At 39.1% G+C, this 27,871-nt stretch overlaps 2 protein-coding genes across 2 annotated transcripts; one reads left to right on the top strand and one right to left on the bottom strand.

Annotated features, from left to right (window-relative positions):
* The first annotated feature begins 6,718 nt into the window (after positions 1–6,718).
* Positions 6,719–8,085, top strand: LOC138907480 (uncharacterized). Its single transcript, XM_070198079.1, has 3 exons — positions 6,719–6,911; positions 7,475–7,608; positions 7,837–8,085. Exons 1-3 carry the CDS (start codon positions 6,719–6,721, stop codon positions 8,083–8,085), a joined length of 576 nt encoding a protein of 191 aa, XP_070054180.1.
* A 10,532-nt stretch (positions 8,086–18,617) lies between these two features.
* On the bottom strand, positions 18,618–19,082 carry LOC138907479 (uncharacterized). Its single transcript, XM_070198078.1, has one exon. The coding sequence runs from the start codon at positions 19,080–19,082 to the stop codon at positions 18,618–18,620; it is 465 nt and encodes a 154-aa protein (XP_070054179.1).
* Between the last annotated feature and the right edge of the window lie 8,789 nt (positions 19,083–27,871).

Below are 27,871 nucleotides of genomic sequence, written 5' to 3'. Positions count from 1 at the left end.
CTTGAAAGGGAGCTTGATAAAAAAACTAGTTGTTCTTCCATGTCGGACTCATGCCTTTCTTCATAAAATCCTTGTAGAATTGCCCACATGAATGCTCAACGAGGTGTTGTTCAATCTCCTCCGTTCGTCATTTGTGATATGGAATAGCCTTGGGATCTCTTAATAAGTTTTAAACTGCTTCTTAAATGTTATCCCATTTGCCCTGATCTGGCGCTGATCTTTCAGCTGTATGAAAATATCAAATCCCACATTAAGATCTTTTCCTGGTATATCAGACTCTATTCTCTTGGCTCTGAATTGACATAATACATAAACAAGCCCTCAAACTTGGCCTCATATGGCAAGTATACCCTCTAACTTTGGGTGTGCACAAGTAGGCACCTCAACTTATCTCCGCTTTATTAGTTGAACACTCCAACTTACAAAATGATAATCTAGACACTTCCAAAATTTATGTGCCACATCAGCATTTATGTTTATGTGTTAAACCTTTATACAAGTCGAGGTGCCTACTTGTGTACACCCAAAGTTGGAGGGCATACTTGCCAGCTGAGATCAAGTTTGAGGGCTTGTTTATGTATTATGACATTAAATTTCAATCTTGGGAAAAATCAATTGTGATAGGGTGCTTTGTGATAATTATGGTAGTTAGGATCCCATTTCATGCAGTGTTAAAATCCTTGAAATGCGGCACCCATTGGTCTTCAGGGGGAACAACTAGATTCATAAGTGTACAAGCAGCTCCGGTGTCAATTAATAGCAATGACTTGAGTTGTTTTATCTCATTTAGATGGGTAAATATTGAGTTCCACCCGAGGGATAAATATGAGAGTGTTGATCTCCTCTCGGGCTTTCACTGTTGGTTCTGTAATTTGGTAATGGTCATCACCGTAATCTATATATATATATATATATATATATATATATATATATATATCGAGCGAGAATAGAGTTCTTTAGTGGGTTCATCATCCATTAAGAATATGGATTCAAGGTCCTCTTCTTCTCCAAGGTGAATTCCAGTGTAATCTTTAATTTTTGAAAGAGGTTTAATAGATCTCCGTAATTGGAGACAATATGTCCAATCTTGTTGCAAATATAGCACCACCTTTTTTTTTTGAAAATTTCCTAGCCCACTTCCTCTGAAATATTTTGTGCGTCCCCTGGACCTTGTCCTCCCATCTAGAATTCATGGCTATTTGAACTTTCTGAATCCTTTTCGTCGCCTAGGTGTGTGGCAGGAACACCGTGATCCGGTGATCAAATCGGTTATGCGACAAGATTTATCAAGCACAAGATTATTTTGGATAATTTATTTTAGGGAAGATTGTTTTCTACAAATGTCCTCGAGTGTGACAAAAATATTTTCCTAATGTAGGCGACTTGTGGGACTATTATTTACTAGAACATTTCTTCAATGATGGTCATGGTTCAACCTGCTAACAATTTGGAAAGAGAGGAGACAAAGGCTTTCTTTAGTATAATATATCTACCTATCTCAAAGTATATTTTTGCTATTTTCAGAAAATGATTATTAATGTCATTTTCCTCAAATGAGACACACTTCATTTCGAAGTTTTGCCTTCAGATCTTTTCTTGTCTCTGGCTAGTTTCTCCATAAAAATATTCATGTACGATTCTGATGTTGAAAGAAAAATCTTGGGAAGTGAAAAAGTATTTTGGTCTTGAATCTTGAGTGAGTTCCATCGGTCTCTGACGATTCTTGAGAACCTATAACGACTCGATAGGTCATTTTGAGCTCTAGCTTGTAGTTTCATGATTTGAGGCCTTGAATAGCTTCATTTGATATTTATGACTTGTGTGCAGGGTTATTTTCGATTTCTAAAAAGTTTAGATGTGTTTTGGAAGAGAAATTCTAATTTTTGAGCCTTTATATTGTTTGAGTTGATCACAATAAATATTCTTGGTAAACGACCTTGGATCGATGTTTTGATGATTTCAATGGGTTTGTATGATGATTTTGGATTAGACATATGTTTAGTTTGGGCCTCGGTGACCCGAGGCCGTTTCTACGCTTATAGTTGAAAGTTAGAAAATTTGAATTTATGAACTTTGGAATCATTGGTTTGATAGTTGATTTATGATTTTTGATGTTATTTTGATATTTTGAGCTTATGAGCGAGTTCGTATAAGGTTTATATACTTGTTTGGATGTTTGGACTAGGGCCAAGGGGGCTCAGGTGAGTTTCGAATTGGTTTCAAACATTTTTGTAGATTTTGTTATTGATAATGCTGTTATTGTCACATTTGCGTTGACCAACTTGCAAATATGAGGTTTGCATTTGGGAATGTCACCTCGCATTGGAGAGGATTATGGGGAGCTTAGTGTCGTAATTTCGATGCTGAGGTTTGCAATTGTGAAGTCTGCTACTGTAAAGGTCTTGTCGCATTTGCGACTGTGTAGGATCAAGAGGCCTTTCATATTTATGACCAATGGTTCACATTTGTGAGCCGCATAACTGCCAAGAATGTTTTGCAATAGTGATATATGTAGCTGAGCAAAAAAGGAAGGGCTTCGATATTAGCTCATTTTATTCCATTTTTAAGGTCTAGACTTCGTAAGGAGGTATTTTATTTAGAGGATTTTATTCACAACTTCAAAGGTTAGTAATTTTAACTTAGTTTTGATTGATTTCCATAAATTCTCATAGATTTTCACCCCAAAATCTAGGATTTCAAGAGTAGAAAATAAGATTTTTGGGTAGTACTTAAGATAGTATGCAACGATCTGGCCTGTCATTTTGTGTATTTGAGCCCTGTTCCCTTATTTGATGCTTTATGTATGTGTGATTGTTATTTTTTTGACTTGTGGAGATGGTTGATTTTGCTTCGGGAATGTCCGGGAGTAATTTGGAACACTTAGTATATTTTTTGGAAGCTTATGTTGTAACAGTTGATCGAGGTTATCTCAGAATAGTGTATGGGAGTTCCAATAGGTGTTTATAGTGCTTTTGGAGTTAGGCGTTTGTTTGAAATTTGATTTGGATGTTCCTAGGATGTTTTGGTGCTATTTGCCAAAAGTTGGAAATTTGTAGGATTGGAGAGTTCATAGGTTTGACTGAGAGTTGACTTCGAGGTTATCGGATTTGAAGTTTGCTTCCGAAGGTTGGAATAGTTTTTTTTGGCCATTTGTAACTTGTGTGCAAAATTCGGGTTTAATCCGGATTGGTTAGGCTTGAATTAGACGCTTGGTTCGAAGTTTTGATGTTAATGAACTTAAGAAAAGCTTAATATGTGTTTTGATCGTCGATTCATAGTTTTGATATTATTCATTGTGCTTTGAGCATTTGTATAAGTTTAGATTAGGTATTGGAACTTGTTTTCATGATTGGACGGGCTTCCGAGGGTCTGGGTATGATTCGAGGTGGTTTCTGACAATCTTTCCTTTATTTGGAGTTGCTGGTTTTATGATGTTTTGCATTGCTTCGCGATGGCAGAGCTTGTCTCGTGATCGCAGAGAAGGGGGAGCTGGAAAGAGATCTTTCCTCTACGTGTTTTCTAAGTAGGAGACACATTTGCGGACTGTTGGAAATAGAAGTTTCGCGTTCGCGACTACGTGTCGCGTTCGTGATGGAGAGGCGCCAGGTAGTGGGTCAACCTTTGCGTTAGCGGATGGGATCCTACGTTCGCGTGGGCTTGACTGGTGAAGTGTCATATTGGCATGAGTGCCTTTGAGTTCGCGAAGGGCAGTTTAGAGCTGGTAAGTTTTTGGCCTTCGCGATAGCGATATAGGTCCCGCAATCGCGATGCATAAGGCTGGGCAGACCACTTTAAGTTGGAATTTTGAGATTTTACGCATATTATTATATTTTGATCCCTAGACTTCGACAATGGGAGATTTTGAAGAGCTATTTCACTACATTATTGGAGATAAGTAATTTGCACTTGAATTTGAATTTATATCATGATTTTTCATGGATTTCTAGACCTAAAGCTTGGATTTTAAAGTAAAATTTGGGGGGTTTTGGTAAAACTTTTGGAAAGCGAATTATTGAAATTTAATCCCCGATTTGGAGGCGGTTTTGGATGAAACTTATATATTTGGACTATTATCAAAATGGGTGTTCGGTATTTATGAATTTTATCAGGTTCCGGGAGGCATGCCTGAGTTATTTTATGGTTGACTTTGTGTATTTGATTAAATATTTAATCTTTATTGATTGGGTAGGTTTTTATGGCTTTGTTTAATGTTATTAGGTTGCATTTGACTAGATTCGAGCCGTTTGGAATTGGATATTTGAGGATTTCGTACTTTTGGTGATTTTAAGGCTACCGGGTGGAGGTAAGTCTTTTGGATAACCTTGTTAAGAGGGAAACCCCTAGGAGTTGACTCATTTGCTATGCGTTTAAGGTATTGGGGGTGATGTATATACGCGGTGGTGAGTGTATATGCATTTATCGAGTTTATATCAGTACTGGGGTAGAATTGGAACATTTTATGCTTTATTTTGACTATATGTTCATTTGATTCACAATTTATTTGACTTATGTGACTATGTTTGCTCTCTTATTCATTTTAGAAATCATGCCTAGTCTTGTATTAGTTTTGAAGGCATGGGAACTTATTCTTGATATATTAAATTGCTTAATTATCAGTAGTCACATAGAGATATTATGAGCATATTTCTGTATGATATTTATTAAGTTCTTGTGCACCTTTTATCTATAATTCTTGAGCATATACATACATTTTGAATAATGGATACGTGATTTGGACTGAGGCTTTTTGCACGAAGGGTAGGCGTGCAGATGAGATACATTTGTAGCATGTTGGACATGGTGTTCGGATATTGATTTACGAGGGATGCTACTATGCCCTTCTTTGCGCTTGGATTTGGATCAGTCCTTTCAGAGTCAGGTGATTATCCATATTACCTTGGGCCCTATGAGCGTGGTCGGTACATGGATTTTTTACTGGGTCGATACATAGATAATGTATCGGGTTATGTTTATATGTGGATTGTGTATCGGGATACATGGATCTTATACTGGTTGAGCATGTACTCTTACTATTGACTTATTTATAAGTATTTATTTAACATCCTTATATGCTAATTGGGAGTCTGGCTCCGTTATTCGAGCATGCTATCTTTTATTTCTATATCTGAGCAGCGTTATGATTATTTGATATATGACTCTTGTTATTCATGATATTACTTATTGCTTCAGTTGTTAATTCTGTTATTATACTTGCGTGATAAGTATTCAGAAGCATCTAGCCTTGCCACTACTTCTTCGAGGTTAGACTTGATTCTTACTGGGTACCAATTTACTTCTATACATCTTTTTGTGTAGATCCTCTGGTGGGTCCTAACAGAGTTTTCTGATTGAGCTAGGAGATTTAACAGAGACTTAGGGTGAGTTGCACTTCAGGGATCTACTTTGCAGTTCCCGAGTACCTGTTCCTTTTATATTTCTAGCTATTTGTATCTCACACAGCTTGACATATATACAAACTTTATCTCTTTTTCGTAGTTTGCTCGTGCACTTGTGCCACCTAGCCTTAGGAGTGTACTGTATTGACCGTGTTTAGGCCATACTTGGGTTTATCAAATATTATAATTATTTTGAGACTATTCTAATCTTTAATTATTATATATCTCTGGTAAATAATGAAAATGAGCTTTATTTGTTGATTATGAGCTGACTTGCTTAGCAAGTTCGGCTAGGCACCATCACCTTGAGGTCGGATTTTGGCTCTTGACAAGTTGGTATCAGAGCTCTAAGTTGTGTAGGTCTCACGAGTGACGAGCAGATCTAGTAGAGTCTTGTGGATCGGTACAGAGACATCTGTATTTATCTCCGAGAGGCTACAAGATGTTAGGAAACTACCTTTCTTTCATTCTTATCGTGCGACTTTATTGATCCAAAGTCAAATGCTTGTCTTTTTAGTCTCTCATAGATGGTGAGAACACGTTCATCAGGAGTAGTTGGATAGGCACCGGTCCCTTAGGCTAAGGCCATGAGAGGCCATGGTAAGGGTAGAGACAGGGGCGGAGCATGCGCTGTAGTTAGAGCCCCTACTAAGGCAGCCGTTATGGAGCCATCAGTATCTCCGGCTGAGGAGAAGGTGTTTGATCAAGGTGAGCTAGTTGGACTAGCTTAGTTCTCGAAGGGGTTTATTACTACCCTAGTACTTTAGGATGCTCTTGTTCGATTGGTTGGTCTTGCGGAGGCCTTAGAATAGATCGGGTTACTTCCTGTGGCACCAACTACTTCTTAGGCCGGGGAGGGGCACAAACTCCCGCTACTCACACTCCTGAGCAGGTTGCTGCTATTTATCAGATGCTAGGAGTAGTACCGATTGAGGAACTTCTCTCGTGGTTGTTGTTAGGCTGATAGTGGATGCCACTATGTCTAAGGAGGAGCAGAAGAGGTTTGATCGGTTTAGGAAGATGGGTCCTCCATGTTATGACAGTGATCATTTGGAAGATGCACATGATTTCTTAGATGGTTGTCAAGAGATTTTGCGGAATCTTGGTTTGTTAGAGTTCAGTAGGGTCGCATTCACTACTTTTCAGCTTCAAGGGCTAGCCAAGAGGTGGTGGTGGTCATATTATCATAGCAAGCCATCATGGTCACTTCAACTCACTTGGAGTCAGTTATCATATCTCTTCTTAGAGAAGTTCATTTCCCTCACAAGAGGGAGGCGATGCGTGGTTAGTTCGAGCACCTTCAGCAGGGTCGTATGCCAGTGATGGAGTATGAGATGAGATTCACAGAGCTATCCCAACATGCAGCTTTTCTAATTCCCATGGAGGTTGAAAAAGTGAAGAGGTTCATTGAGGGGTTGAATTTTTGTATCAAGATTTATATGGCTAGGGAGGCGGAGAGTGGTACTACATTCCTTAAGGCTGTGGATATAACGCACATGATTGAGTGCATTAGGGGTTAGGACAGGGAGGCTATGGTGGCAAAGGGAAAGAAGCCCCGATATTCTATCAGCTTTAGTGGTACCTCGTCTGGAGGTAGGGATCATTCTGGGAGAAGCCATCCTAGCAGGCTAGTAACTTCTGCTTATCAGCCCGCTCGTGGCACTCCAGTTCAGTCTTCATTCAGTACACTACCACTACAGAGTTCCTACCATATTCCTTCAGCCCAGGGTTCTTCTTGTAGGTACTTAGGTTGTCAGAGGCAACCTTAGATTCAGGAGTTATTCTCAGCTCGAGGTTGTTTTGAGTATGGAGAGGTAGGGCATATCAAGAGGGATTTCCCCGGGCATGGTAGAGGCATAATACGGAAGGGTTCTCAAGCAGCGATTCCAGTTCCAATTTCTACGCCACCATCCCCACCAGCTAGAGAGGGAGCTCAATCAGTCAGGGGTCATCCCAGAGGCGAAGGTTAGAAGGGCGGAGGTCAGGCTCGCTGCTATGTATATTTAGTAGACCCGAGGCAAAGGCTTCTAATGCAGTTATTATAAGTACCGTTTCCGTCTGTCACATGGATGCATCAGTTCTATTTTATCTTGGTTCTACCTATTCCTATATGTCATCATTGTTTTCATCGTATTTAAATTTGCCGTGTGGTTCTCTTGATATTCTTGTTCATGTATCTACACCAGTTGGTGACTCTATTATGGTGGATCAGGTATATCGGTCTTGTTTGATTAATATTAGGGGCTATGAGACTAGTGTTGATCTCTTGTTGCTTAGTGTGGTGGATTATGTGATTTTGGGTAGGGACTGGTTATCTCCGTAATATGCTATTCTTGATTGTCACACTAAAACCTTAATATTGGCTATGCCAGGGTTGCCAAGGTTTGAATGAAAGAGTTCTCTTAGGTATACTTCTAGTAGAGTGGTTTCATTTATGAAGGATCGTCGGATGGTTGAGAAGGGGTGTTTGACATACTTAGCCTTTGTGAGAGATGTTAGTGATGATACTTATACCGTTGAGTCAGTTCTAGTAGTGAGGGAATTTCCAGATGTGTTTCCCACAGATATACCAGGCATACCACCCGATAGAGATATTGATTTTGGTATTAACTTGGTACCAGCCACTCAGCCCATATCTATTCCATCGTATCGCATGATCCTAGAAAAGTTGAAGGAATTGAAAGAATAATTACAAGAGTTGCTGGATAAAGGGTTCATCAGGCCTAGTGTATCACTGCAGGGTGCAGTGGTGTTGTTTGTGAAGAAGAATGATGGTTCCATGAGGATGTGTATTGACTACGGGCAATTGAACAAGGTTACCATCTAGAACAAGTATCCACTGCCTCGCATTGATGACTTATTTGATCAGCTTCAGAGTACTAGGGCATTTTCGAAGATTAAATTGAGATCGGGGTATCACCAGTTGAAGATCAGGGCTTCGGATATTCCTAAAACAACTTTCAGGACTTGTTATGGGCATTACTTGTTTTTGGTGATGTTTTTTGGTTTGACTAATGCCCCAGCAACCTTCATGCATTTGATGGACAATGTGTTCTAGCCTTATTTGGATTATTTTATTATTGTGTTCGTTGATGATATCATGGCGTATTCCCATAGTGCAGAGGAGTACAAGCAACATTTGAGGACCGTGCTTCAAATTTTGAGGAAGAAGAAGTTGTATGCTAAGTTCTCCAAGTGTGAGTTTTGGCTAGACTCGGTGGAATTCTTGGGCCATGTGGTATCTAGTGATGGGGTCAAGGTGGATCCGAAGAAGATTGATGCAATTTAGAGTTCGCCTAGACCTTCTATCGCTACTAAGAACAGGAGTTCTTAGGTTTGGTAGGGTATTATCATCGTTTTGTGGAGGGTTTTTCATCTATTGCAGCCCTATTGACTTAGTTGACTTAGAATGGTGCTCCGTTCAGGTGGTCAGACAAGTGTGAAGAGAGCTTTCAGAAGCTCAAGACGACATTGACTATGGCTCCAGTTTTGGTATTGCCATCAAGATCGGGGTCGTACACAGTCTATTGTGATGCTTTGATGGTTGTTTTTGGATGTGTATTGATGCAGATGCTGGGGTGATTGCCTATGTGTCGCGCTAGTCGAAGCCCCATGAGAAAAACTATCAGTGCATGATTTGGAGTTAGCTGCTATTGTACAAGTGCTCAAGATTTGGAGGCATTACTTATATGGAATGTCTTGTGAGGTGTATACGAATCATCGGAGTTTCCAACATCTATTTATATAGAAAGATTTGAATTTGAGGCAGCGGAGATGGCTGGAGTTGTTGAAGGATTATGATATCACCATTCTTTATCATTCAGAGAAGGCCCATGTGGTAGCTGACGCCTTGAGTATAAAGGCGGAGATCATGGGGAGTTTAACATTCATTCCAGCTGTGAAGAGGTCATTAGCTCTAGATGTTTAGTCTTTGGCCAACATATTTGTGAGGTTGGATATTTTGGAGCCTAGCTAGGGTACTTGCTTGTGTTGTGTCACAGTCGTCTTTGTTTGAGCGCATTAAGGCTTGCCAGTATAATTATCCCCACTTACTTGTCCTTAAGGATTCAATGCAGCGAGGTGGTGCCAATGAGGTAGCTATTGATGATGATGGGGTCTTGAGGCTTCAGGGTCGGGTCTCTCAAGGTGGATGATTAAAGAGAGTTCATTCTTGAGGAGGCTCACAGTTTGCGGTATTCTATCCACCTAGGTACTACAAAGATGTATTGTGATTTGAAGCAACATTATTGGTGGATAAGGATGAAGAAGGACATTGTTGATCATGTTTCAAGGTATTTGAACTCTCAGCAGGTCAAGTATGAGCATAAGAGATCGGGTGGGTTTCTTCATAGTTTAGATATACCAAAGTGTAAGTGCGAGCGTATCACTATGGATTTTGTGGTTTAGTTACCATGGATCTTGAGGAGATTTGACATTGTGTGGGTCATAATGGACAGACTGATCAAGTCTACATATTTTATTTCGGTCATAACTTCCTACACTTGTGATAAGTTGGATCGGATTCGTCATAGAAAGATTGTTCGCCTGCATAGTATGCCAGTGTCTATCATCTTGGATCGAGACACTCAAGTGTCTATCATCTTGGATTAGAGAGTAGTGAAACGTGAGTTGGGCACACAAGTTGAGTTGAGTACTGCATTCCATCTTTAGATAGACGGGCAGTTTGAGTGGACCATTCAGATCTTGGAGGATATGTTGAGAGCTGCGTCATTGATTTTGGAGGCTAGTGGGATTAGTTTCCACTGTTAGCAATGTTTGCCTACAATGACAAAAATTAGTTGAGTATCCAAATGTCCCCGTTTGTAGCCTTATATGGTAGGCGATGTCATTCTCCGGTTGGTAGGTTTGAGCTTGGGGAGGCTAGATTATTGGGCACTGAAGTTTATTTAGGAGTGGCTTCGCATAGAGCAGTCCAGAATGAAGAGTTTTGCTAATAGGAAGGTTCGCAATGTAGCTTTCATGAAGGGTGAGAGGGTTCTTCTTAGAGTTTTGCCTTGAAGGGCGTGATGAGGTTTAGGAAGAGGCAAAGTTGAGCCCGCGGTACATTAGTCCATTTGAGGTTTTGGAGAGAGCAGGTGAGGTGGCTTACATGCTTGCTTTGCCACCTATCTTGTCAGGAGTTCATCCGATATTTCATGTTTCCATGATTTGGAAGTATCATGAGGATCAGTCACATGTGTTAGATTTTAGTTTGGTGCAGTTGGATAAGAATTTGGCTTATGAGGAGGAACCAGTGGCCATTTTGGATAGGCATGTTCGGAAGCAAAGGTCGAAGGATATTGCATCGGTGAAGGTTCAGTAGAGAGGCCAACTAGTCGAGGAGGAGACTTGAAGACCAAGCATGACATGTGGAACATATATCCTCATCCTTTTGGCATTCCAAGTATATTTCTAAACTCGTTCGAGGATGAACGTTCGCTTAAGAGGGAGAGAATGTAATGACATGACCGATTGTTTTGTGTATTTGAGCACCGTTACTATAATTGATGCTTCCCGTATGTGTGATTGTTGTTTTGTGACTTGCCGAGATTGTTGGTTTGGCTTCGGGAAGTTTCGGGAGTGATTTGGAACAATCAGTGTCATTTTTGGAAGCTTAAGCTATAAGAGTAGATCGAGGTTTGACTTTTGTGTAAACGGTCTTAGAAATGATATTTTGAGGTTTCCAATAGGTTATGGTGATTTTGGACTTAGGCGTATATTCAGAATTGGATTTGGAGGTTTCTAGGATTTTTTGGTGCTATTTGCCAAAAGTCGGCACTTTGTAGGATTGGAGAGTTTATAGGTTTGACCGGGGGTTGAGTTAGAGAATATCGGATTCGCATTTTGATTCCGGAGGTTGTAATAGGTTTTTTTTGTTATTTTGAACTTTCTTGAAAAGTTTGGGTTTAATCTGGATTGGTTAGGCTTAAATCAAACATTCGGTTCGAAGTTTGAATGTTAATGAACTTAAGAAAAGCTTAACATGTGTTTTCATCATCGATTCTTGGTTTTGATGTTATTCGTTGTGATTTGAGCATTTGGATAAGTTTGTATTAGGTATTAGAAATTGTTGTCATGATTGGACGAGGTCCCGGGGGCCTCGAGTGGGATTCAGGGTGGTTTTAGATCATTTTTCCTTTGTTTAGAGTTGCTGGTTTTCTAATATTTTAAGTGCTTCGCGATTTCATAGCTTGTCTCGCGATCGTGGAGATGGGGGAGATGGCAAGGGATTTTTCTTCTACGCGTTCGCGAAGTAGGCGATGCGCTCATGAGTAGGTGTCACGTTCGCGATGGAGAGACGCCAAGCAGTGGGTCAGCCTTTGCATTCGCAGATGGGTTCCCACATTTGCATGGGCTTGGCTGTTGAAGGGCCGCGTTCGCGTGATTGCCTTCGCATTCACGAATGAATGTTTTGATATGGGAAGTTTTTGGCCTTCGCAATTGTGATGTAGGTCTCGTGATCGCGGTGCATAGGTATGGGCAAAGTACTTTAAGTTGGAATTCGGGGATTTTACCCACATTATCATATTTTGAGCCATAGGCGTTTTGAGAGTGGGAGATTTTGAAGAGCTATTTCACTACATCAATGGAGGTAAGCAATTTTCACTTGGAGTTGACATTATATCATGTTTTTTCATGGATTTCTAGACCTAAAGCTTGGATTTTAAAGTGAAATTTGCGGGCTTTTGGTAAAACTTTTGGAAAGTGAATTATTGAGATTTGAAATATAAATTGGGGTCGGTTTTTGATGAAACTTGTATATTTGAACTCATATCAGAATCGGTGTTTGGGATTTGTTAATTTTGTTAGTTCCGAGAGGCAGGCCTAAATTTACTTTTTTGGTTGACTTTGTGTATTTGATTAAAGTCGAGCCTTTTGGAGTTTGATTTTTGAGGATTTCGCACTTTTGGTGATTTCCAGGCTACCAGGTGAAGGTATGTCTCTTGGATAGCCTTGTTAAGAGGGAAACCCCATAGGATTTGACTCATTTGCTATGTGTTTAAGGTATTGGGGTGGTCTATATACGTGGTGGCTAGTGTGTATGCATTTACCGAGTTATATGAGTACTGGGGTAGAATTGAAATATTTTATACTTTATTTTGACTATGTGTTCATTTGATTCATGATTTATTTGACTTGTGTGACTATGTTTGCTCTCGTATTCAAGTTAGAAATCATGCTTATTCGTATGATTTGTTTTGAAGGCATGAGAACTATTTTTGATATGTTAAGTTGCTTTATTATCCGTAGTCACATAGAGATTTTATGAGAACATATCTGTAGGATATTTATTAAGTCCTTGTGCACCTTTTATCTATAATTCTTGAGCATATACATACATTTTGAATAATGGATACGTGATTAGTAATGATGATTTTGGAACCAAGGGTAAACGTGCAAATGAGATACAGTTGTGGCACGTTGGACATGATGATCAGATATTAATTTATGTGGGATGCTACTATGCCCCTCTTTGCACTTGGATATGGATTCGTCCCTCCAGAGTCAGGTGATTACCCATGTTTCCTTGGGCCCTGTGAGCGTGGTCGATACATGAATTTTGTACCGGGTCGATACATGGATTGTATATCGTGATAGATGGATCTTGTACCGGTTGAGCATGTATTGTTATTATTGACTTACTTAGATGTATTTACTTAACTGTTAATTATTACTTAACATCCTTATATGCTAATTGGGTGTCCGACTCCCTTATTTGAGCATGCTATCTTTTATTTCTATATCTGAGCAACATTATGGTTATTTTTTGTTCCACAAAAGTATGCTTAATACTTTTCAACTGTTGATATCTGTGACTCTTGTTATTCATGATATTACTTATTGCTTCAGTTGTTAATTCTACTATTGTACTTGTGTGGTAAGTATTCGGAAGCATCTAGCCTCACCACTACTTCTTCAAGGTTAGACTTGATACTTACTGGGTACCGATTGTGGTGTACTCATACTACGCTTCTATACATCTTTTTGTGCATATCCACAGCTGGGTCCTAGCAGAGCTTCCTGATTGAGCTAAGATATTTCATGGAGATTTAGGGCGAGCTGCACTTCATGGATCTACTTCATAGTTCGCGAGTCCCCGTTCCTTTTATATTTCTTTCTATTTGTATTTCAGACAACTGGACATGTGTACAAGCTTGATCTTTTTTCCATAGTTTTCTCGTGTACTTTTGCCACCTAGTCTTGGGGGCGTACTGTATTCGCCGTGTTTAGGCCGCACTTGTGTTTTATGAGATATTATTACTGTTTTGAGACTATTCCCATTTTTAATTATTATATATCTCTGTTAAATAATGAAAATGGACGTTATTTGTTGATTGTGAGTTGTCATGCTTAGCAAGTTTGGCTCCTTGAGGTGGGATTTTGGGTCGTGACATAGTATATTTTGGAGATTTAGACCTCAATTTAAGGTTGGATCTCGAAACAAAATACATATTTGGCCTCGAGGAAGAATGGGTAATCGAGATTTAGTCTTGATTTTGGGTTTCGACCAAGTGGATCCGGGTCAACTTTTTGTTGACTTTTCCAAATATGATAAAGATCAAACCTTTTAATAGCAGCAGGGTTCCTTAAGCTTGTTTTTACTTAAGGAGTATATATGTGTTTGTCATGGTTTAAAGCATGCGAGTAGAATTAGTTTTATTTAAATCTTTATTTTTTTCTTGTGTTATTCTTTTATGTTATGTTAGATTGTGAGACTACTTGATTATTTACATGTTATTGACTATGTTTGGGGCCTTGTTGACATATATGACCAAGATAGCTCTTGGAATGTTGATTTGTCTGTTACACCCTAGTCATGTTCATCTTTTCCTTTGTATATTGTGCTTACTTATTTTCTCCACGATATTATATTATGCTCCTTGCCATGTTTGTTGCTTGTTGGGTGTTTCTATGTGGATTGGTATTGATATTAGATCGAGTTGTACACTACAACAATATTGAGACTTGGATCGGATTGCATGCTGCAATGGTATTAAGATTGGACTGGGTTGCACGTTGCACCTGTGTTGAGGTTGGATCGGGTTGCACGCGGCAAGGGATATGATGTATTGTGCTTCTTTATTGTTTGTTATTTCTCCTCTATGGTGTTTACATCACAAGGTTATGCCATGTTGTTATCCCCGCGAACCTTGTTTTTATTTCTCTATTTTTATCTTATACTCTTATTCATCTCTCTATTGCTATTGCTTTCTGCTTATTATTTGCACAAGTTTATAAGTAAGTATCCTGTCATAGCCTCGTCACTGCCTCATCGAGGTTAGGATCGATACTTACCCGCTCGCTGACTCTAGATTCACCTTCATTGTCTTTGCTACTATTTATTGTATCAGACATTAGTGTATTTATTTCAGAATTTGTATGTAGCAGTCTTTAGAGCTCATGTACTCGTGACATCAGTCTTGGGGAGTTTCTTAGACAGTTGTATTAGACTTATTATGTAATTTCAGAGCTTTATCCTTTATTTATGATATTAGGCGATTAAATGTTTAGTTTTTTTCTCTAATTTTCTTAAGTGTTGACTTGCCTAGCAAGTGGGTTAGGCACCATCACGACCCTTTGATTGGGATTTTGGATTGTGACAAGTTGGTATCAACGTCCTAGGTTTCATAGGTCTCACGAGTAATGAGCAAGCTTGATAGAGTCTTGAGGATTGGAACGGAGACGTCTGTACTTATATACGAGAGGCTATAAGGCTTTTAGGAAACTTCACTTTCTTTCTTTCTCAATAGTGCGACCTTGTTATACCCTAAAGTTTGAATCTTTACTTTCTTATTTTCTCATAGATGGTAAGGACACGTGCTTCAGCCACAATTGATTAGGATCGAGAGCCCTAAGTTATAGCCACTGCTAGGGGTAGAGGCTAGGCTAGGGGCAGTGCTAGAGCCCAAGGCTAGAACACATGGAGCGGCACCTACAACTATTCACCCCTGTGCTCTAGAAGTGTCTGTCGAGCCCCAGATAACTCCAAATGGTGAGATTCCTGTTCAGGATGAGCCAGTAGGGCCATCTTATGTCCTAAAGGGGTTTATTTCTACCTAGTACTTCAGGATGCCTAGGTTTATATGATTAGATTTATGGAAAGCATGGTTCAGGCGGGTGTACTTCCTATAGAACCAACCACTTCTCAGGTCGGGGAAGGAGCTCTGAATTTGATACTCATACTCCGGAGTAGATGGCTCTGGATATCAGACCTCAAAAGTGCTACCAATTGGTGTGGTTCAGCTTATTATTACGGCTCGACTTGAGGTTAGGCTCGCTATGTCTACTGATGAGTTAAAGATGACAGCTATGTTTCATAGGTTGTTTCCTCCTAACTTCAGCGGTGCACCTTCAGAGGATGCGGATGAGTTCTTAAACCGATGCCCTGAGATTTTGCGCAATTTAGGACTGGTTGAGTCCAATATAGTTGACTTTATTATTTTTTAGATATAGGGTTCAACCAAGAAGTGTGGCAGACTTATGAGATGGTAATACCAGCAGGGTCACCTTCTCTTACTTGGGCTCAGTTTACGCAGCTTTTCTTGGAGAAGTTTATCCCCCTAACTTACAGAGATGATCTGCGAAGTTAGTTTGAGTGTCTTTAGAGGGTGGTATGACAATCACTCAGTATGAGATGAGGTTTGTTGATTTGTCTTATCATGCAACTATCCTCATCCCTAGCCATCTAGAGGTCATGCTATTAGGCTAGTTCAATCAGCTCTTCAAGTTTCTTATGGTACATTAGGTAGTAATTGTACTTATGGTTTTGCCTAGTTCGGTCATCATACAATGCATCTCCATATCATGGTCCTATTAGTTCACCCCTAATACAAAGTTTCTATAGTGACCATTAGGGTCGTCAGGGACAACTTCAGATTTAGCAACCACATCAGCCAAAAGGTTGTTTTGAGGTCACATCAGGAGATATTGCCCAAAATTTTAGAGTGGTATGGCACAGTAGGGTACCCAGACCATGGTTCCAACGTCAGTTGCTACATCACCCCACTAGCCAGCTAGAGGTAGGGGTCAACTAGTGAGAGGTGGAGGTCAGCCAGCTAGAGTTTGTCTTAGAGGAGGAGGAGGACAAGCTTGTAGGGCTCAACCCCATTGTTATGCATTTCCTGGTAGGCTTGAGGTAGAGTCGTCTAATGCAGTAGTCAAAGGTATTATCTCAGTCTATCATAGAGATGCTTCAGTATTGTTTGATCCTTGTTCTACTTATTCATATATGTCTTCATATTTTGCATTGCACTTGAGTATGCCTTGTGATTCTCTTGATATTTCTATTTGTGTCTAAACTAGTTGGGATTCTATAGTAGATAATCGGGTGTACCGGTCTTTGCTATTGCTATTAATGGTTTTGATACCATAGTTGATCTCTTGTTGTTGGATATGGTTGGTTTTGAGGTTATTCTTAGTATAGATTGGTTGTCCTCGTATCATACTATCTTTGATTGTCATGGTAAGATTGTGACTTTAGCTATACAAGGGTTGCCTAGACTAGAGTGGAGAGGACCTTGGCCATTCCACGAGTAGGTTGATTTCATTTTTGAAGGCTCAGAGCATGTTGAGAAAGGGTGTTTAGCATATTTGGCTTACGTTCGAGATTCCAGTGCGGAGGATCCTTCAATGGATTCAGTACCTGTTATGAGGGAGTTTGTAGAGGTGTTTCCTGCAGATCTACATGGCATGCCACTAGATAGGGATATTGAATGTTGCATTAACTTGGTTCCATTGACTTGCCGACACTTTAAAATATTTCCACATTTTTAAATGAAAAATAAGACACCAACAAGTACTAAAACATCATACGAACTTATTTGAAACCCCAAATCACATCAAACAATGCTAAAATCACAAATCACACATAGATTCAAGCCTAATGAACTTTGAAACTTTCAATTTCTACAAACAACACCGGAACCTATCAAATCAAGTCCGATTGACCTCAAATTTTGCATGCAAGTCATAAATGACATAACGGAACTATGAAAATTTTCAGAATCGGATTTCGACCCCGATATCAAAAAGTCAACCCCTCGGTCAAACTTTCCAAAAATTCAACTTTCGGCATTTCAAGCCTAATTCCACTACGGACTTCCAAATAAAATTCCGATCACGCTCCTAAGTCTAAAATCACCATACGGAGTTGTTGGAATCATCAAAATTCTATTCCAGGGTCATTTGCACATAATTCGACATCCGGTCACTATTTGAACTTAAACTTTAAAGTTTTCGTCAAAATTCCATATCTCGGGCTAGGGACCTCGGAATTTGATTCCGGGCATACGCCCAAGTCCCAATTCACGATACGGACCTACCGGAATTGTCAAAATACTGATCCAAGTCCGTTTGCTCAAAATGTTGACCAAAGACAACTCAGTTGTATTTTAAACATCTAATTCACATTTTAATTCATTTTTCACCTGAAAACTTTTCAAAATTTTTTTTTACGGACTGCACACGCAAGTCGAGTAATGGTAAATAGTATTTAGATCACATAATTAATTATTAAATTTAAAGATGACATTTTGGGTCATCACAAGACTCTACCATATGAGTAATTTTCTGAAAATATTTAGTAGGTACTAAACCCTCTTGTATGCAGCTAACATCAGCTCCACTATCAATCATAGCAATATTTATAATAGAAAAACTATTATCAATTAAAATAGTACATTTAATATACCATCTATGAGCAGTAACAATTTGCATCATTCCCAAAAATATATCATGTTGAGAATCAATCTTAATAGGGTTTTCTTCAATATCATTTTTAGAAATACCTTTGTTTTTATCATCTGATTTCTTAGCTGGAGAATTGATTTTCTCAATCTGAGTAATCCTATGATCTCAAATCATTTGATTTTGTTTAAGAGATTTTATCTCCCTTTTCAAGTTTTCAACTTCAACTTTTAAATCATCAAAAGAAGAATTTCTTGCTGGAGTTGTACTTTTATTTAAAAGACGGTTATTAACCTCTAACAAAGAATAAGGCGTAGAATATTCAAATTCCTTTTTTGAGTTTTCAAAAGGTTTTGAAGAACTTGAACTAGTATTTGTAGCCAAATTTATAATTTTTTCACGAAGTTTATCATCAGTAACTTCTTTTAAAAGTTCTATAACATTATCATATGTAATAGTTTTCATGTTCAAATCTTGGAACTGATATTGCAATTTATAAAATTCATCATCATCATAGGTACATGTATTATCTCTTCAAGCTGTACAAGTATTATCAATATTTTTATCACTATCAGATAAATTAAGTAAATCTACTTCAACCTCAGATTCTGACTCAGAATAATAATAATCAGATTCTGATCCAGAAGTGTATAACAAATCATAAACCTTATCACGTAACTCATCGTCTAGTCCTAAGGTTTTTAGCTTTTGAAGCTTACAATTTGGAGCTATATGGCCAAATATTTCACATTCATAACACTTGATATCAGCAAGATCTCGCTTAGATCTATTTTTCGTAAATCTAGTAGACTTGCGATGGGCTTTCTTAGCATCACGCTCTTCTTTGGATCTATATCTTGATCTCTTTTTCTTATAAGGATTGTCTGGGTTAGAGTATCTATGATACTTGTGTTTCTTCTTCTTATGAGTAGAAGTCTCGGGTAATCCGAACTGGGTGCAAAAGTCTCCTAATTGAGATTTCTCTTTAAGCTTATCCATCTTAAGTTGTCTGGACAATTTTAACTCATTGCACACGTTTAACCCTTCATGTGTGCATATTCCTATTAATTTACCATAGGTATAATCCTTGTATGGAATTTCACTGTAGCTACCTCTTAGAGTTTTTCTAACTCTTTCAGCAAATAAGGAGGGAAGGCCATCTATAAACTTAGCTTTCCAATGGTCGTGCGGCCTTCTCAAGCTCGCTAAAATAGAGATCACCGATTTATCGGGAACTGGAATTATTTCACACCTCTTCTGACCATTATATGTCCACCGAGGTTTCCACCAGTTAAAGATCTCTAATTTAACACGATTGAGAGTACCCAATCTAGCTAATTCAGTATCCTTATGTTTAAAGACTGGCGGTAATCCGCACAATCAGTAAGGATATAAGAATCGAAATATACAAGAATATTTTATATAGTTTAATGACTGTATGGAAGGTCTAACCTTTTATTCAAGCAAGGGGTCTGTCCTAATATAATACATACTCTTATTGAGCCCATGTATCTAGCAGTTCTAACCGTGAAAGAAGATGCCCTTTTCAACTCATTTAACGGGCTAAGGTTCACGGCTGGCTAGACGGAGCCACTAAGGCAAAGCCAATAAGAGTAGTGTTATATTAGACTGTACCACCATCTCGAAACCAAGTCAAAATACTATATATAAAACTCATGTATATTTAGATATAGGCCAGATCTTTCATGGTTTATATAGGAGAGAAGTTAGATATTCAACATAGATATGAAGTCTCTTAGCCGGACATAGTCACGGCCAGAGAGGAGAGACTAGAAGAAATACTATAAGTAAGAAAATAAATACCTTATGAGGCCGGGATGCAAGGCCTGTATACGAAGAACTTGAGATTTTATTTACTTGATCTTCGATTACAGAGTAGTACTTACAATTGAGAGAAGAGAGATTTAAGAGAGAGAATTTTTGGCTTCCGCCCTTTCTCTCTAAAAGAATGAACGTATAAATAGAAAAATAAAAAGAATCTTTAAACAGTAAAAAGGGTCCCACATACTGGGTCCCTGTACAGTATTTCTACTGTACAAAGTAGTGTTTCTACTGTTGATGAATAGTGTTTCTACTGTTGATGAACAGTGTTTTTACTGTTGAAATAGTCTATCTACTGTTGAGTGGGGTCCAGCGGCTGGGTCCGGCAGCTTCACAGTCTATCTACTGTTGAAGTGTCTGATTTCTCATATTGATTGATAGAACGAAGCAAATTTCTTTTTACTTCTTCCAAATAGTCATTAATCATTTCTTCTTTATCCCCTTCTTGAAAGGAGATCTTTCTGGCAATGTGTCGAGCTGAGCTATCGTCAAATTTCTCTTTCTAAGTGTTGCTGGAATATTCTTAAATTTTTGTTTTAATGGAATCCAAGAGTTCTTGACCGTATAACGTCTTTGTTTTGGTATCCGTTTTCATCAGTTTATCCCAGAAATTATTATAAAAGGTTCTGTATAAACAAGGAATCTGTTTCTCAGTGAATCCTACTTCTTGAGTCCATTTATGAATCCAAGAAATAGAAAATTCTAAAAAGAAATATATCTGGTCAATCTTTTCTAAGTAACAGATATGATCTGTGTGGTATAACTCGTTTATCATTGGTGAAACTTTTGTCCATTTTTTGTATAACATAAGAAATGGATCAGGTAATATCTTGACTGTCGGACCGTGGTAAGACCACCAGTTTAGAAACCAATTAGGAATGGGTTCTGCAAATAACTTTGCACATACTTTTATAAACCAAGTATACTTATGTCTATCATTATTGTAGTAGAGCACTTTATCATAGGCCTGGATATAATCCCAATAGGTAAAATTCATACGAGATTTATTAAGTCTTATCTGCCTTTCTTTCATTATAGATATACCCCAATCTTCAACAGATATAATATGTTTGATAATGATTTTCGAGAAGTTATAAACATTCTCGTCTGTGATATAACCAGAAAAGTGCTGAAATTCTGCACTGCCTGTATTGGTGAGAATGGTCTCATAATAAGAACGAGTTTTGTATGACTCACCCGGATAATATAATCCATTTATCAAATACCTTTGGAATATCTTCCATGGTTCTTCTTTCCTCGGAATATCCGTATTTTCTAAAAGAAATATCATTTCTTTTTTAAGCAATTTCTCATAGGACTTGATATCATCATTGTCCTCTTTTGTAATTGAAGCAAAAGTATCACTTTGCTTTTGAGCAGTCAAATATGCCTGCAAGTGTGCGTATAACGGACTATCTTCTGGAATATCTTCCAGGTGAACAGATGGTCCAGTTGAGGATTCTTCTCTAAGAGATATCTTCTCATTAGTTAAGCTCCTTCTTCCCATTTGTATAACTGGGGAGTTTGATGTGGATCTGTATGACGATCCTGAAGGGGATGTTCTCCCTTGGGAATGTGGGGATGATCTTCCCCTTCCCCTACCTCTACCTCTGCCCCATGGGATTTCCATCCTGCAAATATTCACGAGATAAGAAATCTGGCAGAGAGTTATCAATTCCCTTTTGTATTGAATTTCGAAATCAAAGGAGGCTAATTGAGCCTGCCATAATTAACCACCTATTTATCACTTTATATAAAATTTTTAGAAAGATCTTATAAATATGGGAGTGGCAACATTACTAAAGCCATATACCCTCCTCAAGCACCTTTTGTTTTACCTAATAATACAGGTATTACGTTTACTGTATTTCAAAAATTTATTGATGAAGATGTTGCTGCAGTCAGCATCGCAGAAATTAATAATTTGATTTCTCAAAATAATTATTTGAGTTTATATGTTAAAGTTTTGGGTGAACACATCAGTTTTCTTGATAAAAAAACTTGATGAATTGACAGTTTTAATAAAAGAAATGAGTACTAGCAATAAGATAAATGATATTGCCTATACGTCTGGAAGCAAATCAGAACCCCAAATAGTTCTTACTCGTGTTCAAAGACCCCCTGAGATTCAGGATTTTAAATTCAAATCTTTAAATGATTTAGAAGAACTTCTTGATAAAAAGTTATCCGGTTTGAATATCAAACCTATTGATTTATCAAAAGATTTTGCTCATAAAATAGATACTACTTTTAATTATAAAAATGAAGTTTGGTCACAGTTTAATAAACTCAGAGGTTATCCCAAAAAGAATAGTAAGCATGCTGATAAACCCAGAATGCAAACTTATTATTACGATCATCCTACTCCTCAAGATGTCTTAATAGAAGAAAGAGATTGGAATCAGACTAATACGTCTTACAGTGGTTCCGAGATTTATGAATGGAATCTTAATAGTTTGACTGATAGACAATTGACTATTCTTGAACATAGAATGCTTATTGTAACGACCCGGCCGGTCGTTTCGAGAGTTATAGCCCCATTTTCCCCATTTCTACTTTTTTTGTGTTATTCAGCTGTATTATGTTATATCGGGTTAGTTGGTTCAGGACCGGAGTGTTTTCAAAGTGAATTGAGACACGTAGTCTCTTAAGTAGAAACTTAAGTTGGAAAAGTCAACCGGATGTTGACCTATGTGTAAAAGATCTCGGATTTGAATTCTGATGGTTCCGTTAGCTCCGTTAGGTGACTTTGGACTTAGGAGTGCGCTCGGAATATAATTTGGAGGTCCGTGGTAGAATTAGGCTTGAATAAGCAAAATTGAAAATTTGACGATTTTAGTCAGCAGTGGAAAATTTGATATCGGGGTCCGAATGAAATTCCAGAAGTTGGAGTAGGTTCCTAGTGTCATTTGTGACGTGTCTGCAAAATTTGAGGTCATTCGGACATGGTTTGGTTGGTTTTGGCATCGGTTGCCGAATTTGGAAATTTACAAGTTCTTAGGCTTGAATCCCACGGTAATTTGATGATTTGATGTTGTTTTGAATGATTCGAAGGTTCGACTAAGTTGGTATGTTGATATATGATTTGTAGGTATTTTTGGTTGAGGTTTCGAGGGCCTCGGGGTGATTCCGGGCGGTTAACGAATTTGTTGAAGTTTGAAATTTGTAGCTAGAGCTGTTGCTTCTGCTATTTCCGCACCTGCGGAAGAAAGGGTCGCAAGTGCGAGGCCGCTGGTGCGCGAGGGGAGTGCGCAGGTACGGGAGACGCTGGGCCAAGGTTGGGAACGCAGGTGCGAAGAATTGGCCGCATCTGCGAGCCCGCAGGTGCGAGGCCTTGAGCGCAGATACGGAGATGAGGCGTTTGGACTGGTTTCGCAGATGCGCACCTGGGACCGCAGGTGCGAGGAAGAGGTCCACAGATGCGGAATCTTTGTGATTAAGTGAGTTGCACAGGTGCGCACCGGTGTCCGCAGATGCGGAAGCGCAGGTGCGAGAAAATGGCCGCAGGTGCGAAAAACCTTGGCAGAAACCATAAATAGAACCCTTTGCGAATTTTGGTCATTCTTCACAATTTCAACTCGGTTTTTGGAGCTTTTGTGAGAGGTTTGAAGAGGGAATCAAGGGGATTTCGTTGAGGTAAGTTACTTGAGCCCTAATACTTGTATATATGGCGATTTCCCGTTATTTTAATCATGGTAATTTGTGGAAATGAGGGGTTAGGGCTTGGAATATTTTTAGAGTAGTTTAAGTATTTGAAGGACCAAACGATGTCGGATTTTGAAGAATTTGGTATGGTTAGACTCGTGAGTGAATGAGATTTCTAGTTTTGTAAATTTTGTCAGATTTCGATTCGTGGCCCCGGGGGTCGGGTTTGAGTCAATTTCGGGTTTTGGTTTAATTTTGAAGCTTTTCTTTTGTAATTCATTCCATTAGTGTATATTGATGGTATTATACTGATTGTGAATAGATTTGGAGCATTTGGAGGTCGAGTCCAGAAGCAAGATCATTGCGGGATAGAGATTTGACCGGTTTGAGGTAAGTAACGATTGTAAATCTAGTCCTGAGGGTATGAAACCCCGGATTTTGTATCATTCTACTATTTTGAAGTGAAACACATGCTAGGTGACGGGCGTGTGGGCGTGCACTGTTGGGGATTTGTGACTTGGTCCGTACCGTAGCAACTGTAAAGTTGCATACTTTGTTGAAACCATTGATACTTATATGTTTTAGAAAGATTTTCTGTAAATTGGGCTGAATGTAATGTTTGGGACTTGCGCCAATGCTGTTTGGACCCTTAGAGGCTGTTTCTTACCATCCTCTCACTGTTTTCGATTGAAAATCTATACTCAGTCATGTTTATACTTTTTTACCGTATAACTCAGTTTTATGACTCTATTTTGATGCATATAAATGTTTTGGGCCGAATGCCCTATTTTACTGATATACCCGAGTGGCCTGATTTGTGAGGATGAGTATGGATCGGGGCTGCCCGCCTGCAGCATACTTTATGACTGAGTGAGGTCTAGGGCCTGATTTGTGAGGATGAGTGTGGATCGGGGTTGCCCGCCTGCAGCATACTTTATTATATTGCACGTGAGTTGTCCGTGCAGATTATAGCGCTTGGGCTGAAGGAGCCCCTCCAGAGTCTGTACACACCCCTAGTGAGTGCAGGTACCTACTGAGTGCGAGTGCCGAGTGCTAAGTGACTAGGAGGCACTTGGGGTAAGTGTTCTTAACTCCCTTGTGATTATATTCCATGAATTAATCTTCATTTTTGGTGTAAGATTATTGAATCTTCAAGAGAAATAAAAGAAAATTTCTATAATGTCACAAAACGAATTTTTCAAGTTTGAATACCGATTTGGAGTCGGATTTGAGTGAAATTAGTATGGTTGAATTTGTAATTTGATGGGTTGTCCTATTTTGTAAGTTTCATCAGATTTCGATACATGAGGCCCACAGGTGATTTTTGGGGCGTAATTTCGGATTTTATGGAATTAATTCTTATAAATTGTGTGGACTGAGTCAAATTATTGTGACTAGATTCGAGCCGTTTGGAAGTTATACGCACAGAATGGAAGTTCTTGAGCATTGCTTAGCTTGCTCGACATTGAATTTAGCTTATTCGAGGTAAGTAACTCTTCTAATCTTGGAGTTGAGGGTAGGAACCCTGAATATATGTATTTCGTGAATTGTTGGGAGGTAACGCACATGCTAGGTGACGGGCGTGTGGGCGTGCACTATAGAAATTATGACATAATTGTTTATGTGGAATTTAGTAGTTATATGATCTTGGCATTTTTTATGTATTTTATGAGTTAAAGAAATTGAGCTGAAAAGCATATTAAAAATCATGTTGAGGCTATGTGCCAGTATTATTGAGACCCACAGAGGTCATATTGCTGTGAATTATTTGTTTAAATTGAAAATTCATACTCAGTCATATTCATTTTATTGCATAGCATATATCAGTCAAGAATTGGTAGTACAAATCATGAGCTTCTAAGAATAGAGTATACAAAGCGGAAATGAAATAAATACATAGTCTGTTTGAATAATACATAAACAGAGCTTTTATAAATCTAAAGCTACCCTGAACAAGAGGCAGCTACAACAGGAATGGAGGTACATCTTCAAATCCCGCAACCATCGATCACAGTAAAAACAACAGCTAACATCTGTACGCAATGTGCAAAAGTGTAGTATCAGTACAACCGACCCCATGTACTGAGTAAGTAACAAACCTAGTCGTAGGTTGAAAGTAGTGATGAGCTTCTACCAAAGGCGGGTCCAAAACCAATAGTCCACAACAGTCCATAACAACAATAAGCAAATAATACCATAAGTAACTCAGAGATAAAATGCTCAGCCAAATCATGATTTCAAAAATAATAGTTCTTCCTTTCAAATCCATTAGTGAAAACTCAAATCTTTTGCGGGAGTTTCCAAAAATATGAATAGTTTGAAAACAATAAATTCCTCCCAATATCTTGTCAATAATAAATAAGATGTTTCATTTTCCTTCCAGATAACCCGTGTAAAAACAAATGCATCACTATGCCCATCTGTCAAAAATGTGTGAAAAATCATGAATGATGTGATGTTGTACAACATGAGGAAAAATACATCTCTATGCTTGTATGTCATGTGTGCATGCCAATGCGATGCAACTTAGTGATAAAATGATAAACAGCCCCTCAAGCAGAACATCACTTATATACAGCCCCTCGGGCAAACCTCACAGTCACTCGTGCCACTCGGGCATACCTCACAATCACTCTTGCCACTCGGGCGTACCTCACAATCACTCTTGCCACTCGGGCATACCTCACAATCACTTATGCCTCCCAGTCACTCAGCACTCGGCACTCGCACTCAGTAGGTACCTGCACTCACTGGGGGTGTACAGACTCCGGAGGGGCTCCTACAGCCCAAGCGCTATAATCTGCACGGACAACTCACATGCTATAATATCATATCAGAATCTACACGGACAACTCACGTGCCATAATAAGCCAATAAGGCCTGCTGCAGGCGGGCAGCCCCAATCCATATAATAGTAATAATATATATAAAGCCAACATAGCCTACTGCGGCGTGCAGCCCGATCCCAAAATATCCTCACAATCAGGCCCTCGGCCTCCCTCAGTCATCAATCTCTCCAGTCTCTCTCTCATGGGCTCACAATGTCATGAGAATAGCTCAAAAATGATGATATGATGCATCAATAAATAATAACAAAAGTGATTGTGAGGTATGCCCGAGTGGCAAGAATGATTGTGAGGTATGCCCGAGTGGCACGAGTGACTGTGAGGTTTGCCCGAGGGGCTGTATATGAGTGATGTTTTGCCCGAGAGGCTGTTTATGATTTCATCATTTTTGCTCACCTTTGCATTGAGCCTTTGTTGGAAAAACTGTTGGAAAAATATCTTTAAATGATTTTTTTACTGGAACTCGGTTTAAACGAGATGTTTGATTCAAATCCTGATTTTAAAAGCATGTGGTATTTTACTGAGATTTCCTGATGAACGTTATATGCTTTATTGCTCGTCATTACTGCTCAGTCTTTATTTATTGTTGTTACTTACTGAGTTGGCGTACTCACGTTACCCCCTGCACCTTGTGTGTAGATTCAGGTATAGCTGGACCCGGTAGCGGTTACTGAGTGTTCTGGTTGCAGATTTTCTTGGAGATAGCAAGGTAGCTGTTTGGCGATCGCAGCCCTTGCTCTTCTCCCTCTTATCTTCCTCTAGTTGAATTTTGCTATTTTTCGGGCTGAGCTAGCCTTGATATTGTTAGACAGATTGTAGTATATGCTCATGACTAGTGATACCCCAATGTCGGGCTTTTCTTTTCCGCACTTCTATTTTTCTTTGATTTGAACTCTTTAAATATCGGTTTGTTTTGGAAATGAGTCGGCTTGCCTATTTCCACGATAGGCGCCATCACGAAAAGGGTTAGTTTGGGTCGTGATAGATTGGTATTAGAGCCTGGGTTACATAGGTCTCACGAGTCATGAGCGGGTTTAGTAGAGTCTTGCGGATCGGTACGGAGACGTCTGTACTTATCTTCAGGAAGCTACAGAACCTTTAGGAAACTTCACATTCTTGGATTCTTGTCGTGTGAATTTGTTGATTCTAGTAATTAAACATCTGTTGTTTCATTCTCTCACAGATGGTGAGGACTCATACTACCGGTCAGGAGGGCCAGCCACCAGTACCACCAGCCAGGGCCGCGAGAGGCCGAGGCCGCGGTAGAGGCCGTGGTAGGGGAAGAGGTACAACCCGTACAACAGATGGGGCAGTACCTACAGATCCACCGGTTGTCCCAGATTAGGACCAAGTTCCAGTTGTTGATGCACCAGCTCAGACACCACCTGTGCCTATTGTGATTCCAGGCCTTCAGGAGGCCCTAGCTCAGATTCTGATAGCGTGTACTGGCCTTGC

Source organism: Nicotiana tomentosiformis, chromosome 3, assembly GCF_000390325.3.
Source record: "Nicotiana tomentosiformis chromosome 3, ASM39032v3, whole genome shotgun sequence".
NCBI classification, from domain to species: domain Eukaryota; kingdom Viridiplantae; phylum Streptophyta; class Magnoliopsida; order Solanales; family Solanaceae; genus Nicotiana; species Nicotiana tomentosiformis.
Note: the sequence above shows the minus strand (reverse complement) of the source record. Positions and strands in the feature narration are given on the sequence as shown.